The 15,889-nt window shown below is 37.7% G+C and overlaps 1 protein-coding gene across 7 annotated transcripts in view; it reads right to left on the reverse strand.

The window, feature by feature from the left end:
• Ncoa1 (nuclear receptor coactivator 1) overlaps positions 1-15,889 on the reverse strand; it is a 219,073-nt gene that overhangs the window by 53,440 nt on the left and 149,744 nt on the right. For all 7 annotated transcript variants that reach the window (XM_057758898.1, XM_057758975.1, XM_057758721.1 and 4 more), the window contains 3 exons: positions 11,884-12,024; positions 5,028-5,175; positions 2,492-3,818 (listed from right to left, as the gene is read on the reverse strand). In XM_057758898.1, the coding sequence (XP_057614881.1) occupies positions 2,492-3,818; positions 5,028-5,175; positions 11,884-12,024 (1,616 nt within the window). The remainder of the gene's footprint in view (positions 1-2,491; positions 3,819-5,027; positions 5,176-11,883; positions 12,025-15,889) is intronic.

The following is a 15,889-nucleotide window of genomic DNA, read 5'->3' on the forward strand; positions in this document are numbered from 1 at the left end:
TAAAATACTGGCAAAACGAATCCAAGAACAAATCAGAAAAATTATCCACTATGACCAAGTGGGCTTCATCCCAGAGATGCAGGGATGGTTCAACATATGAAAATCTACCAACATAATCTACCATATAAACAAACAGAAAGCAAAACCACATGATCATCTCATTAGATACTGAAAAAACCTTCGAAGACATTGAACACCTCTTCATGAAAGAAGTCTTGGAGAGAGCAGGGATACAAGGAACATACCTAACATAATAAAGGCAATACACAGTAAGCAACAGCCAACATCAAACTAAATGGAGAGAAACTCCCAGTGATTCCACTGAAATCAGGAACAAGACAAGGTTGTCTACTCTCTCCATAACGATTCAATATAGTACTTGATGTCCTAGCTAGAGCAATAAGACACCAAAAAGGAATCAAGGGGATACAAATTGGAAAAGAAGTCAAACTCTCACTATTTGCTGATGATATGATAGTTTACATAAGTGACCCCCAAAATTTTACCAAGGAACTTCTACAACTCATTAACACCTTCTGTAATATAACAGAATATAAGATTAACTCAAAAAAAAAATCAGTAGCCTTCCTTTATACAGATGATAAATTGGCTGAAAGAAATCAGAGAAACATCACCCTTCACAATACCCACAAATAACATAAAATATCTTGGGGGTCAATCTAACTAAACAAGTGAAAGACCTATGTGACAGGAACTTTAAATCTTTGAAGAAAGAAATTAAATAAGACACCAGAAAATGAAAAGATCTCTCATACTCTTGGGTAGGTATAATTAACATAGTAAAAATGACAATCTTACCAAAAGCAATCTACAGTTCAATGCACTGCCCATCAAAATCCCAGCAAAATTCTTCACAGATGACAAAAGAACAATACTCAACTTTATATGGAAAAACAAAAAACTCAAGGTTAGCTCAAACAATCCTTTACAATAAAGGAACTTGTGGAAGTATCACAATCCCTGACTTCAAACTCTACTACTGAGTTATAGTAATGAAAACAGCCTGGTATTGGCATAAAAACAGGAGGGCCAATGGAATCGAATCAAAGACCTGGATATCAATTTACACACCTATGAACACGTGATTTCTGACAAAAAAGCTAAAAATATAAAATGGAAAAAAGAAAGCATATTCAACAAATGATACTGGTATAATTGGATACCAACATGTAGAAGAATGAAAATAGATCCGTATCTATCACCATGCACAAAACTCAAGTTCAAATGGATAAAAATACCTCAACATAAAACCAACCACTTAACCTCACAGAAGAGAAAGTGGGAAGTACACGTACACTTAAATGCACTGGCACAGGAGACAACTTCCTAAATATATCCCCAGTAGCACAGACACTGAGAACAACAATCAATAAATGGAGCATCCTGAAAATGAGACTCTTCTGTAAAGTAAAGGACACAGTCAACAAACTAAAATGGCAGTGTACAGAATGGGAAAAGATCTTCACCAATCTCACATCGGACAGAGAATTGGTCTCCAAAATATACAAAAAAAACCTCAAGAAACTTGACATCAAAATAACAAATAATCCAATAAAAAAATGGGGTAGAGATCTAAACAGAGAACTCTCAATGATGACTCTCAAATGGCTGAAAGACACTTAAGGAAATGTTCAACATCCTTAGCCATCAGAAAAATGCAAATCAAAACAACTCTGAGATTCCATCTTACACCTGTAAGAATGGCCAAGTACAAAAACACTGATGATAGCTTCTGCTCAAGAGGATGTGGGGTCAAGGGAACACTCCTCTGTTGCTGGTGGGAATGCAAACTTGTAGTCACTTTGAAAATCAGTATGGAGATTTCTCAGAAAATTCTAAAACATTCTACCTCAAGACCCAGAAATAAAACTTTTGGGTATATACCCAAAGAATGCTCAATCATACCACAAGGACATGTGCTCAACTATGTTCATAGCAGCATTATTCATAATAGCCAGAACCTGGAAACAACCTAGATGACCCTCAACCTAAGAATGAATAAAGAAAATGTGATACATTTACATAATGGAGTACTACACAGTGGTAAAAAAAATAATGACATCTTGAAATTTTTAGGCAAATGGATGGATCTAGAAAACATCATATTGAGTAAGGTAACTCAGACCCAGAAAGACAAATATAATATGTACTCACTCATAAATGGCTTTTAGACATAAAGTAAAGAAAAGCCAGCCTACAGGCCACAACCCCAGAGAATCTAGATAACAAAGAGGACCCTAAGAGAGACCATACATGGATCTACATAGGAAGGAGGGAAAGAGAAGCTCTCTTGAGTAAATTGGGAGCATGGGGAGCATAAGACAGGGTAGAAGGAAAGGGGGAGGAAGGGAAGGGAGCAGAGAAAAATGTATAGCTCAATAGAAATAATAATAATAATAATAATAATAATAATAATAATAATAATAATAATAATAATAAATGCCCATGCTGTGAAGCCAGGATCACCCACCTGGCTCTGGGACTCCAGTTTAACTTCCTCGGGAGCAGGTTTGGTCATTGGGGTTGGGTTTGTGTTACAAGGATCCATCTGTTCTTTCTTTTCCACTTTGACCTTTACATCGTCCAGACTCAGGTTTGGAGTTGATCTTAAATCTTTCTCATCTTTGTCTAAAAGGTAGCGCAGGAGCTGATGGTCTTTTGACTCTTTTTTCTTTGAAGAATCCAGTTCTAGTTTTATGGGGGCATTTCCCGGGGCTTGTCCAGGCACTGACACGGCAGAAGTTGACGCACTGTCCTTTTTCTCCGGTTCCACAGACAAAGTGGTGATGTCTGAGGGACTGCCCTCCTGTAAAAGCCGGTGTAGAATTTTGTGACGCTCAGTCAGAGAACTGTGGGAAGAAGGGCAAGTACCTCCTGAAGGATTAGTGGAGGCAGAGCTGGAAGTGCCGGTGCAAGAAAGTACATCTTTGCAGCTTGTGTCTATATCAGCATGCCGCAACTGCTGTTCTGCAGTTGTTGTCAACAGCTGTACTAGTTTGTGACTAGTTTGAGAGTATTTACTGTCGCCATCAGAGAGTCTGTCATTGTTATGCAGAAGTCCTGAGTCCAGAGGTTTGCCATCATTAGCACTGGTGTCAGATTGGATCATTTCATTTAAAATGGATGCAATCTCTTTGTTATCTTTGGACTCAGCTTTTGCTGGTTGCATACTTAATCTGCTAGGTGAATTCTGTGAGCTCATCTGCCTAAGGCCTGGAGAACCGGCAGAGAAGCCAACAGAGTTATTGGGTCCTTCATTCATACCTTGTAAAGATGTTACTGGGATATTTGAATAGGGTCGGTTATTATTATTACAGGCACCACTAGTAATGCCAACTGGGGAGCTTAATGTTGGAATATTTGGAGGAAATGAATTGTTTGGCATCCTAGCCCTTGTTGCCAAGCCAGAATTAGCCTGTCTCCTCGGAGACATGAACTGTGTGAGGGAAATTCCTGTACCTTCCATAGGAGAATTATTGAGGTTCAAAGAGGGATTACTGCTCTGGGAACCTGCCTGTCCCTGGTTTAAGGCAACATTGGCTACAATCTGATTTCCAGGTGAACATCCAAAACTCCCTTGGCTGTTGCTAGAATTACTATGACTGCTGCTGCTATTAAGGTCTGAGCTCTGTTGGCGGTTTACTCTGGCAGAGGCCATGTTGTTGTTGGATGGTGGCAACGTAGATGAACGGGTCACACCGTGAGCTGGAGAGATACCAGGATTGACTGAGGGGTTTATTCGGGGAATGGACATTCCAGAATTAGTGTCATCTTGAGGAGAAAGCCCACTGTGCTCCCTAGGGGAGAAAAACACATTATTATTCAATCATTTTAATTTGTTTTGTTATTTCTTCATGATGACATTATAAGAAAGGCCATCAGCCTCATTAATGTTCCAAGCTATCAAGTAGAGAGTTTCTGCACCACCCGAAATTAAGGAAAACCAGGGAACTGCCATTACCTCTGTGAAGGGCAGCACTACTTCCTAAAATTGGCACCTATGGGCTCTTAAATCACTGACAGTTTCACTTGTGTGAAAAATAAACCTTTCTTGGTGTTGGGAAAATATGCAATAGAAATACAATTATTATTGTAATAACAATTTCATTTGAAAGAGAAACTTCCCATGCCTTTATTTAGAGAGCATTTTATTTATGACTCCCCTGTTACAGCTTTTAAGTATTTCAACTCCAAAGAGGAAGACTGGGTAAGAAAATACTGTGTCACTGATGCAAAAATTAAAAAGGGTGATATGCAGACATAGCAGATGTTTTGAAAGAGAAATCACAATATGAAAAAAGAACTGTGCTAATTCCACTCACAAGAAAATTTTCAACTAAAACTAGAAAAAGTCAGAATACTGAACTCAGGTTTTACCAGAGCTCTTTAATCAAATGTGTAACTATGACAACAGATTTGTGACTGGCATTACCATGTTCCAATAAGCAAAACATCAGATGGAAAAAAGATGAAGTGAGGGAAATGTCTTTGTTTTTAATGCTAAATTTTATGCAGTTATAACTTAGGACTTTTAAATAAATAACAACATAAAAGAATAATTCCATGAATTTTCTATGTGTATCAGTATAAATTTTACTTAGTGGGAGGGAACAAATTAGAATATTGAAAAACTTCAAGTTGAGAGTTTAACTAATGAGTAAGGCTTCTATGGTAAACTGTCAACTCGAACTCCAGAGTCATAAACATTGTTCTAATAAAGAACCCTTGAAAACAAAATAACAATGTTATAAACACTGAGATCTTTTTTAAGACTGTAAGTGCCTATGTAGAATGTTGCAAATTTTTTAGGCACCATTATGTTTTCACCCCTAAAAAATGATTTTTTCAGTCCCACCTTTCCTGTCTCCCTTTATGAACAACAAAGCTACTTGATAACAAAACCCTTATACCCATTGTTGATATACTGATAGATAATATTAATTATGGATATACTCATCATACTATTCTTATGCCTAACTTATAATTTCTCTCCAAATAAGTAGTACCTGTCGATGATATGAATTCCCATGATGAAAGGTTGCATGTCAGGACTTTGAGGGTAGCAAAGTTTACACTTGGTGTGGGCGCTAAGCATTGTCCCATCATTCAATATGAATCTATAGGATGGGCTGGAGGCAGTGCCACGAGTCATCACTGTTTCAAACAAAAGAAAAACCTAGTTAAAATTCTGACACTTGAACGCTGGGCAAAGGACAGCTACTAGGTCTTATTTATACTAACAACCTCATTGAAAATGCCTTCTCAATAGCTGCCTGCTGTGATTCAAAGAATAGTTTAGAGATGTGTGTGTGTGGGGGGGCTCCATTTAAAAAAAAACCACTTGACAAGTTTTAACTTACTCTCATTTGAACGGCTGCCTCCTGATATAAATTAGGACTGTGACAAACCGCAACCTAGTAGGTCTCCATTCAAAATACAGGGAAGTGCTTCTTTGCCTTTAGTATTATCTTTAACAAGTTTTTATTATTATTATTATCTTTGGTTGGCTTATGGTTTAAATTATAAATACTGAGATATAATTCATACACTTTGAGGTTCATCCGCTCTATTTTAAGGGGTTTCTAGAGTTCTTTATTTACTGAGGAAAATCCTTCAGTTCCCATCTGACAAATTATTACACATATCTATATTATTTTTGATGCTATAATTTTTAAAATTTAATAAGCAAATTAAGATAAAATTAATTATTACTAGTAAGGAACAAAAGCTATGTTGTCAGTATTGCTTTATAAACAATATCATGTAAGTTCTGTCTTAACTGTTTATTAGCAGCAGGCAAGAATCTAGTTACTGGGGTAAGTGCTTGTGAAATATGGAGAAACTCTCCAAGACGGAAGGACTGAAATGTCATTGTTGTTTTAGTAACACCATAGAATTCTATCTTGAGGCTTAATAGATTGTCAATATAAAGATTAAAAAGGTAATACCCACTGAAATACAAGAACTACTATCACAAATGACTGTTAAAATTAAGCCTGTAAAAAATATTTGTGTGTGTGTGTGTGACAAAGTCTCTGTATGTAGCCCGGGCTATCCCAGAATTTGTTCTATAGCCCAAGTTGGCCTCAAACTTATACTCTTTTTGCCTCAATCTGCTAAGTACTAAGATTAAAAGCCTGTGCCAGTATGGCTGCTTAATTACACTTTAAATATCACATTGAAGAGATTTTAGATGATCAATTAATATTTTTTATACTACATACTATTCAAGATAAGAGAAGCTATGATCTCTTTTATCTTGGGTGTCTGGTACTGACTGAGGCAGAAGAGTCTGTTGAATTGGCAGTAGGATAAAGCTGCCTGCGTACAGAAACGAGGATGTAAGCTTTGCATACTTTCATCTAAGTCACTGCCATGCTTGCCAAACACAGTGCATGGAGAAGTTCAGTAATTAATAAAGGATGAAAAGAATCTTTAATACACACTGATAACTTCTGTGGAAGAGTATAAGCAAATTTTTGCTATAGTCAGTTATAAAATTATGTTAACATTCAACTGTTTATAGCTTTTATTGAGAAAAACACAACTTCAGCAGAAAAGTGGCATTATACAATATATTATTTACACGAGTTTTTACAAGGCCAGACAAAACAGATAACACATCTTACATTGTTTTACTTACTCCATTTTATCCATTTCTTTATCTTATTCATTTTTCAGATCTCCTTATTACACAGGGAAACACTGGTTACTTTACCGAGCTGCTCAACACAGCAGAATTAGCCTACATGTGGCCATTTGAAATTACATATAATGAAAAATTCACTTCCTTAGTCACACTACCCACATTTTTAGACCTTGACATCTACATGGTTCAAAGAGGGATTACTGTTCTGGGAACCTGCCTGTCCCTGGTTTAAGGCAACATTGGCTACAATCTGATTTCCAGGTGAACATCCAAAACTCCCTTGAGCAAGGAAGTCAGGACTGCGAGGGGTGCGTCCACCCACTGAGACAGTGGGACTGATCTAATGGGAGCTCACCAAGGCCAGCTGGACTGGGACTGATGGAGCATGTGATCAAACCGGACTCTCTGAATGTGGCTGACAATGAGGGCTGACTGAGAAGCCAAGGACAATGGCACTGAGTTTTGATTCTACTGCATGGATTGGCTTTGTGGGAGCCTAGTCTGTTTGGATGCTCACCTTCCTAGACCTGGGTGGAGGGGGGGGGGGACCTTGGACTTCCCATAGGGCAGGGAACCCTGACTTCTCTTAGGACTAGAGAGGGAGGGGGAGAGGGTGGGTGGAGTGAGGGGGAAATGGGAGGAGGTGGAAATTTTTAATAATAAAACACTTTGTGGAAAATAAGTATTCTGAGTAATGAAAGAATTTAAAATACCCTAAACATGCCATGAATCCCCTAAAATGGGAAAACAGAGCCTGTATCAAACTCAGCTAAGTACAAAACAATGTTTCCTATTTACATATATTAAAAGCTTGTGAAACCTGGCTTTATATTTTCCTAATTTCTCTGTTAGAAAACATCTTAGGCTATAGACTCATTTAGTAGTATGGTAGGTCCATGAAGTCTGACTTGACAACTGTCACCTGCATCCATCTTGCTCAGGGTACCAGAAGCATCTTAACCTCAACTTCTCTTTGAAGTATGAGTCTGAACTGAACAGAACCTATAAATCTTAGCCAATCTCTTTTTACTCACATCACCTTCCTCCTAGTTTAAAGTTCCTCAAGTGGTTTTAATATCCACTTTTGGTGTGGGAGGTCCTACTGTCAATGAATAAAGAACTGCCTTGAGCCTATGGCAGGGAAGAACAGAACTAGGCGGGAAACTTAGGCTGTATGCTGGGAGAAAGAAGGGCAGAGTTGGGGAGACGCCATGAAGCCACTGCCGGAGATAGACGTGCTGAAACTTTGCTGGTAGCTAACAACCTCGTGGTGATATACAGATTAATAGAAACGGGTTAAATTAATATAAGAGTTAGCCAATAAAAAGCTAAAGCTAATAGGCCAAGCAATGATTTAATTAATACAGTTTCTGTGTGATTATTTTGGGGCTAAGCGGCTGGGAACAAACAAGCAGCCACCTGCAATACACTTTCTCCAGTCTCAATGCAGACCTATGGCTTCAGTCTGGTTGAAGCAAGTGTTCCCCTGTGTTCTGAGACTGAACTGTGGTCACAAATCTGACTCTGGAAGATGAAGTAGTAAGCATCCTTTGGAAGTATTTTATGAGCTGGGTGTCACAGTCTACTGTTGTGATCACAGCACTTGGGTAGTAGAGGCAAAAAGGGTCAGGAATTCAAGGGCTTCCTCAGCCACATAATTAGTTCGAGACAAACCTGGGCTACAGGAGAGGCTGGGTCAAAAAAAAAAAAAAAAAAAAAAAACCATAAAAAACCTGGGGGTACTTCCTAGCGCTAAAGCACTAGCCTAGCATGTATGAGGTTTTAGGTTCACTTCCTGGCAATTCCTGGCACTAACTCTATCTCACTACCCCAAAAAAACTTCAAACAAAACAAACACTTCATAAATTGTCTTGGTAGAAAGCTACCAAAAGCAAAACAAAACAAAAAACTAAGCTAAGAACAAAACTGTTAATAAATATTGCTACCTTCAAATAGTAAATTATTGGAGAGGGAAAAAGATGACAGATTGAAGAAAATTTTCTTTTGTCTAGTAATCACTATAAAAATTTACACAAAATCAAGGATATAGTAGCAAAATTTGTCTCTTTTTTCTTCTAAATTTAAATTTATTTAGGTGGACAAATAAAATTCTATTCATTTTAACTATGCATTATTATGCCTTGAAGTACTTATTCATCATGAATGATTTAATCTAGCTAATTAACATATGCTATATCACAATTATCACTTTCATGGTGAGAAGACTTAGTATCTATTCTCCTTCCTGTGTTCCTCAAGAATGTAATATATTGTCATTAGCTATACTGTTTATGCACACAATAGAACTGTTAAGACTTATCCCTCATACATATCCAACTGTAATGCTTTGAGCAACATAATCTCAACAGTCCCCCTCCCCCACATAAGCCACCTACGCTTCTCATAGCCACCATTCTACTGTTTCTACACCATATGTGTATAAGATCATATGGTACTTGTATTTCTGTGCTTGGCTTCTCTCACTTATTGTAATGACCTCCAGGTTTATCATAGGAGTATCATCTTTTTTATGGCCTTACATTATTTCATTGTGTGTATGTGTGTGTATATATGAATATTTTCTTCATTTCCATTTACCCATTGATAAGCACTTAGGTTGATTCCAGATTTTGACTAATACAGGTATTGCTCTAGTATATTGATTTTGGTCCCTTTGGTTATATACCCAGAACTGGGATTCCTAAGTTGTATGATAGTTCTGTTTTTATTCATTTTTTGAGGAATCGCCATACTTTTCATTATAATGGCTATACTAATTTACAATCTCCCCACACATACACTCATCTTTTGTCTGTCTGATGATAGCCATTCTACCATGAACATGTCTCACTGGCTTCACACTGCCCTGAAGTGACAGGCAGCAGAGAAACTGCAAGTGTAAATTACTATACTCTCTCCATCTTTGACAGGTGAACGATTCTTAAACTTTATCACTATTTTTAAGGTCTGTTAAGATATCTGGGCCCTCATCTGAGATTTTAATTCAGTAGGTAATTTAACAGGTGAGTTGCACATGTTTTCAAAAACTATATCTCTCTTACCAGTATAGATCTGTTGAATACAAAATACTAGAAGATGTACTTTATCCATGGCATGCTGTTTGACAAATTGTCTTTAATCTCTAAAATCCTAGAACCAGACTCATATGAACTTTGGTGATCTTAGTTTCAAGGGGGAAAAAAAATAAAAGTCGTTTTTATCAAGGAATTCTTTTTTTCTCAAAAAGTGGAAGGCATTATATTAAGAAAGGTGTAGTGGGGAGCTGCGGGCCTCTTCCCACAGCCTGGCTCATGGCTGCCTGGCTAGCTTATGCCCCAAAATAACAACACACAAACTCTATTCATTTGAACACTGCTTGGCCCATTTCTGTTCACGTGTGTAGCACCCCAAGGTGCGCTTACCGGGAAGATTCTAGCCTACGTCCATCCTGGGTCAGAGCTTCATCGCATCTGCTCTGGAGAGGAGAGCATAGCGTCTGTCTCTCAGAGGAGCTGCCCTGCATCTGAGCTCACTTCCTCTTCCTCCCAGCATTCTATCCTGTCTACTCCACCCACCTAAGGGATGGCCTATCAAATGGGCCAAGGCAGTTTGTTTATTGACAAATGACCTTCCTCCATCAGAAAGGTCTGATGAGGAAAAGGAGCTGGACTACAATTCCTTTTCTCTACACTGTCCTCTAAATTACTGTACTTCGTATGCAGAAAGATTAACTACTTAGTAGATTTTAATTAACCTAATTTACAGAGACTCCTGATGTTTTATAAACTATGGCTCTTTTGTATCTGTGTGAAGCTTAATCATTTGTATAATAAATACCTGTTTCACCCCAGTGGAAATGTATGCCCACCATAGGGAAATCTCAGCTATGCTATGGAAGGCTGACTTTGGAAATTATGACAAAAATCAAAGAGACCCACTTCACACATTAAGTAATGAGTGGAGGCTGTGCTCCAAGTTCCAAACCTATTCAAGAGTCAAACACTGTAGATAAAATCAAAAGTTCACACTTAGTAGAAGGAATCTATCAATATTATCCTTCCAAGTCAGGATGCACATTGGGACTGCCTGGAAAGTTAAAAATAATATAGATTTTTGGCTCTTTGCATAGTCTTGAGGAGCAGCGTGGAGTTTAGTAAGGAGTCCTCTGGAGAACTACTACTCTGTTCCAGAAAAACTACAACTCTGAGATTTCTACAGATGGCTTCCAGGAAAAAGAAATTCTTCCTATTAGGAAGCAACTAACCTATGATGTAATGGATGATATACCATCAGGAAACTGAGGACAGATATTATGGGAAAAAATGTCAAAATTAAAAAGTGTGTGAGAATAATGAAAACATCTCATTGCATTTTAGGACTAGCAATTAATAGAATCTATCAAATTAAAGCTTACATTGAAAAAGGAGTACTAGGCTACCATAAACGATAATAATTTAAAGTACATAAACAATCCCTTAATTTTAAATCTCTTAGAACTTTCTGACCTTGATTCACAAATAACTTCCTCTACTTTCCTGACAATATTGGTTGACTTCTTAAGGGTATGGAATATACTTGTTTTATGCTCCCACAGACTTCCTAGATATGGTAAGTATGATTAATGTCAGAACTTCAGTCTAAGTCAGAAGACACATACTTCAACAGGCACGAAGTTAAAGTGAATGGTACAGAGATCTCTCCCACCCAGATATTCTCTGACACATTTATTTTCCTGGGGAAAATCTTTAAGAGACAGACAAAAAACAGAAAATCCCTTGCTCTCACAAATTATCAAGTCTGACTTTACTTTTTTAATAGTTATACTTCTATTATCATAAGGGTCACACTGATTTTAGCTGCCCTACATTCACCTCAAATACTGTGAGAACAACCCTGCTTCCTGCAACCATTGTATCCTTGGCACCTTATATACAGAGTGTTCTATGCATGTAAGGAACTGGACACATCTGCTGAATGAATGAATTAATGAATGAATGAGTGAGTGACTGCCACGTGACATCCTAGTCTTTAGGATGTGCATCCTGGGTTTCAGGATCCACTCATGAGTTACTTTGCTTACCCATTTCTTCCTTTCCTAAAATTTATTACAGAAGCTGTAATTTGGAGAAAATACTTATCAAGCTATGAATTCTAAGAAAAGTTACTCAATAGTAACACACAGATTAATGAAAAAATTGAGAAAAAAGTTTTACCTTCTTGAAACAGTTGTCGGGCATAAGATGGTTCTCTGCCCTGAGGTTGGAAAAAAGCATAAATGCATTTCCTTACTAAATCTTCCCAGCCAGTTCTGCCAGCAGCTCTCAGGGAACTAGTATCAATAGAGATGATTTTACCTGCACAAAGAATGAAAATTGACATTTGCATTAGTATGTGAGATTTAGTTCTAGTCAGGTACTAACATCGCATCAAGGCTAAGGATGTAGGTCAGTTGGTCCAGTGCTTGTCTACAATACATGAAGGTCTGAGGTCAATTCCTAGTATTGCTGAACAGGCCATGGTGGTACATGTCTGTAATCCCAGCATTTTGTAGGTAAAGGCACACAAAATTAGAAGCTCAAGGTCATCATTAGCTATATAATTAGTTAAAGTCAGCCTGGGCTACATGAGACCCTGTCACAAACAACCACAAACAACTCCCCAAAATACAAAATCAGCAAAATCATCTGGAGCTGTTGAAACATATTAGTTCAAAATCCTCAGACCTGTTGTTTGATTATACTTCCTGTACACTGCTCCTCTTTACTGCTTTCTGTGTGTTGACATCTAACTGCATTACTTATTAGGTAATAGAAGGAAAAATTAAATGTATTATTCTAGTCTAAGCTATTTCCCAATGACTATGTGAAGAGAATATGAGAAAGAAGCAGGTTTTCCATTTTTATCTCTACTTAATTCCTACAGGCAAGTCTACAATGAAGACTGGAGGCAACTAAATAAAAACCTTAAGATTTGTAAGGCATCATACTATTGAAATAATGCTTTATAAAATTCAGCAGTTATTTGCTATAGCTGTATTTGTCCAAATTTCCTATTGGTTTTGAGAAAATTCTGGCAAGCTATTTTTCAGTTAATAATAATATTTTTGGGACCATTTTTATTATATACACCCACAAGAGTCCAAGTTCAATCCCCAGCACTTCCCTACTCCAATGGCTCTGCCAACTCAGCATCTTCTCTATCACTTGTTCTTGACCAGCTTCTGTATTTTTTGAAAATAGTTCAGTGAAAAACTGGTACCTCATTGATATCCAGATTTCAATTTCAGTAGTTACTAACAAGGCTGAGTATTTTCATGTTTCTTTTCCTATGAATGCATGATTGTATTTCCTCTTCTTGATATAATCAAGTCAAGCCTACATAATGTATATGCTTTTTCATTTAAGTAAAATTACACACTCTCTTCTCCCACAATTTTGTTTCCTTATTAATAAAATATTCATTAACTTTCCTTTAACTTGTAATGGTCTGGGATCTAAGGTACCCAACTCTACTTGAGGATCTCATCACTCAACTCCTGGAATAAATGTAGATAGAAAGAATACCAGTTCAAAATTAAATAAGAGAATTTTGTTACTTAAAATAGTCTGAAGAGAGTCTAGTGAACACTGAAATTGAAAGCATAAACAAATTTTTAATAATGTAATTTTTGTCTCTTACTATGCCATATACAAAAGTTTATCATAACAGCAACTCACTTGCTACATCACCTTCATATACAATAACGCTCTTCTTAGGCAATGACTAAGGGATGGGGGTGTGTGCATACGTGCATGTGGGGGGGGGCTGGAATTGTGGAGTTATGGAAGAGAAAGTAATTATGTCTTCAGCAATGAAACTAAATGATTATGCTTAGAAGAGGACCATGAAGAGTTTGGTTTAGAGTATCTCTGCTTACCAAAGGGAAGTTGAACCAACCACCAAATAACCAACCAACCCAGAAGGAGGACTTAAAAAAAAAAAAGGGACACGAAGCCAGGCATATTTGTGCACGCCTTTAATCCTAGCATTCAGGAGTCAGAGGCAGGCAGATCTCTATGAGTTGAGGCCATCCTGATCTGCAGAAAGAATTCTAGGACAGTCTGGGCTATTATGCAGGGAAACCCTGTCTCAAAAATAAATCACTCCACATATAGTTAAAAAGTAACATTAAAATGCAGTATTCAATATTTACTTTACCTCACTATTATTTTCAGTGAATTCTACTCTATGATATAATAAAATACTAGCTTTAAGTTTACTGTCTATTTCTCTGGTAACTTGGGATAAGAAGTGAAGGACAGTACTGTGGTTGAAGGTAATGTAGTATAAAAGGAGAATACTTCATTGGGGATAAATATTTTCATTCTCAGCAATCAGTTACCATTTCCCACTCAGAAAACAAGTAAGTTGCTTATTTTCAAAAATTATGTGTATGTGTTTTTTTGTCTACATATATGTCTGAGTATCATGTGTGTGCCTGGTGTCCTTGGAAGTCATAAGAGGGCATCAAATCTCATGGGATTGGAGTTACAGTTGTGAGCTGCTATGTGGGTGCTGGGAATCAAACCTGGGTCCTCTACAAGAGTAGCCATTGCTCTTAACTGCTGAGTCATCTCTCCAGACTTTGGAATCTGTTATTTCTGAGGTCCCTTTTAGTTGAACAATTATTGAGAAGTCCAGAAGTTAATTTTCTTATTTTAAACGGTCATGATTATTTTTATTTATTTATAATAGTCAGGTGCAGCTGAAATTTCTATTTAAATTCTTCTGATTTAATGTAGTAGTTTACTTACAGAAATGAGAATAAGTTGAAAAGTACTGTCTATGAAATATCCTACTGCCAACTGTGTGTATATGTGTTTGTGTGTGTAGATGCATGTGCCATGGGGCATGAAAGGAGGTCAGGGGACAAGTTAGTGGTATCAGTACTCTCTTTCTACCTTTCTGTGGGATATGGAAACGGAACTCGGGCTGCTATGCTGTGCCAGGGGCCTTTGCCCCACTGAGCTACACTACTGGCTTGTTCACTAAGTCTCTCATGTCTGATACTTACTATACAGTCTGACAAACATCCTTCTCAACAGGTTTTCATTCTATGTCTCATAAAGCCTTTATTTGCCTTCTTTTTATATTAATCAGTTACTGACAAAAGACCAGTTTTCATTGTCAATGAAACATCTTTTCTTCCATATAAAATATTTCTGGCTTTCAATAAGGGCTCATTGAATTTTTCCAGTGTGGCTCATGAAAGAAAATGGAAGTGAACATGGTCCATGCTAGACTGGAAAAAAGTTACAGAGGGGTGCAGTCCCTTCACGTGAGCATGATCTGTGGTAGACTGGGAAAGGGATGGACAGGGGTGCAGTCCCTTCACATGAGCATGATCTGTGGCAGACTGGGAAAGGGATGGACAGGGGTGCAGTCCCTTCACGTGAACATGATCCGTGGCAGACTGGGAAAGGGATGGACAGGGGTGCAGTCCCTTCACGTGAACATGATCCGTGGCAGACTGGGAAAGGGATGGACAGGGGTGCAGTCCCTTCACGTGAGCATGATCCGTGGCAGACTGGGAAAGGGATGGACAGGGGTGCAGTCTCTCCACACTCCCAAGCCTCTCCTTAGTGTTTTTTCATATCTGTGCTAATTTACTTCTCACTTTCTTTTTAGAAAAAGCATTTGTAACTTTTTGTTTAAAAATAAAGAATACAACACATAACACAAGAATACCATATTTTTAAGAGCTAAAAGTTGTTAAAAATAAAAGAATCTTTAAAGAATGAAGATAGGCTCAGTGGTGCACTGCCTTAATCCCAGCACTTGGAGGCAGAGGCACAAGTGGATCTCAAGAGCGTGAGTTCCAGGACAGCCAGCGCTACACAGAGAAATTCTGTCTTGAAAACAAAAAAACCAAAACAGAATGGGAAAAAAAGCCATGTACATTAAAATGGACAAGGAAAGAATAAAGTCAGTTGAAGTCATTTTTAAAAATTTCTTCTCAAAAATATATCTCTACCATCTATACCTCTGTTTTACAATTAGGGTGGTGACTGGGAGATGCGCCTTTGAGTATGCAGGGACATGAAAACCTGAATTTCACTGTGAAGGCGAATTAGCTAGTAAAAAGCCTTGAGGAATTTCAAACAACAGTTGCAATTTGTCCAAGATAAGAATCAAATCTTAAGGAGCTCTTAAGAAGAAAGCATTGTTTTCAGGCACCCC

Source organism: Chionomys nivalis, chromosome 1, assembly GCF_950005125.1.
Source record: "Chionomys nivalis chromosome 1, mChiNiv1.1, whole genome shotgun sequence".
NCBI classification, from domain to species: Eukaryota; Metazoa; Chordata; class Mammalia; order Rodentia; family Cricetidae; genus Chionomys; species Chionomys nivalis.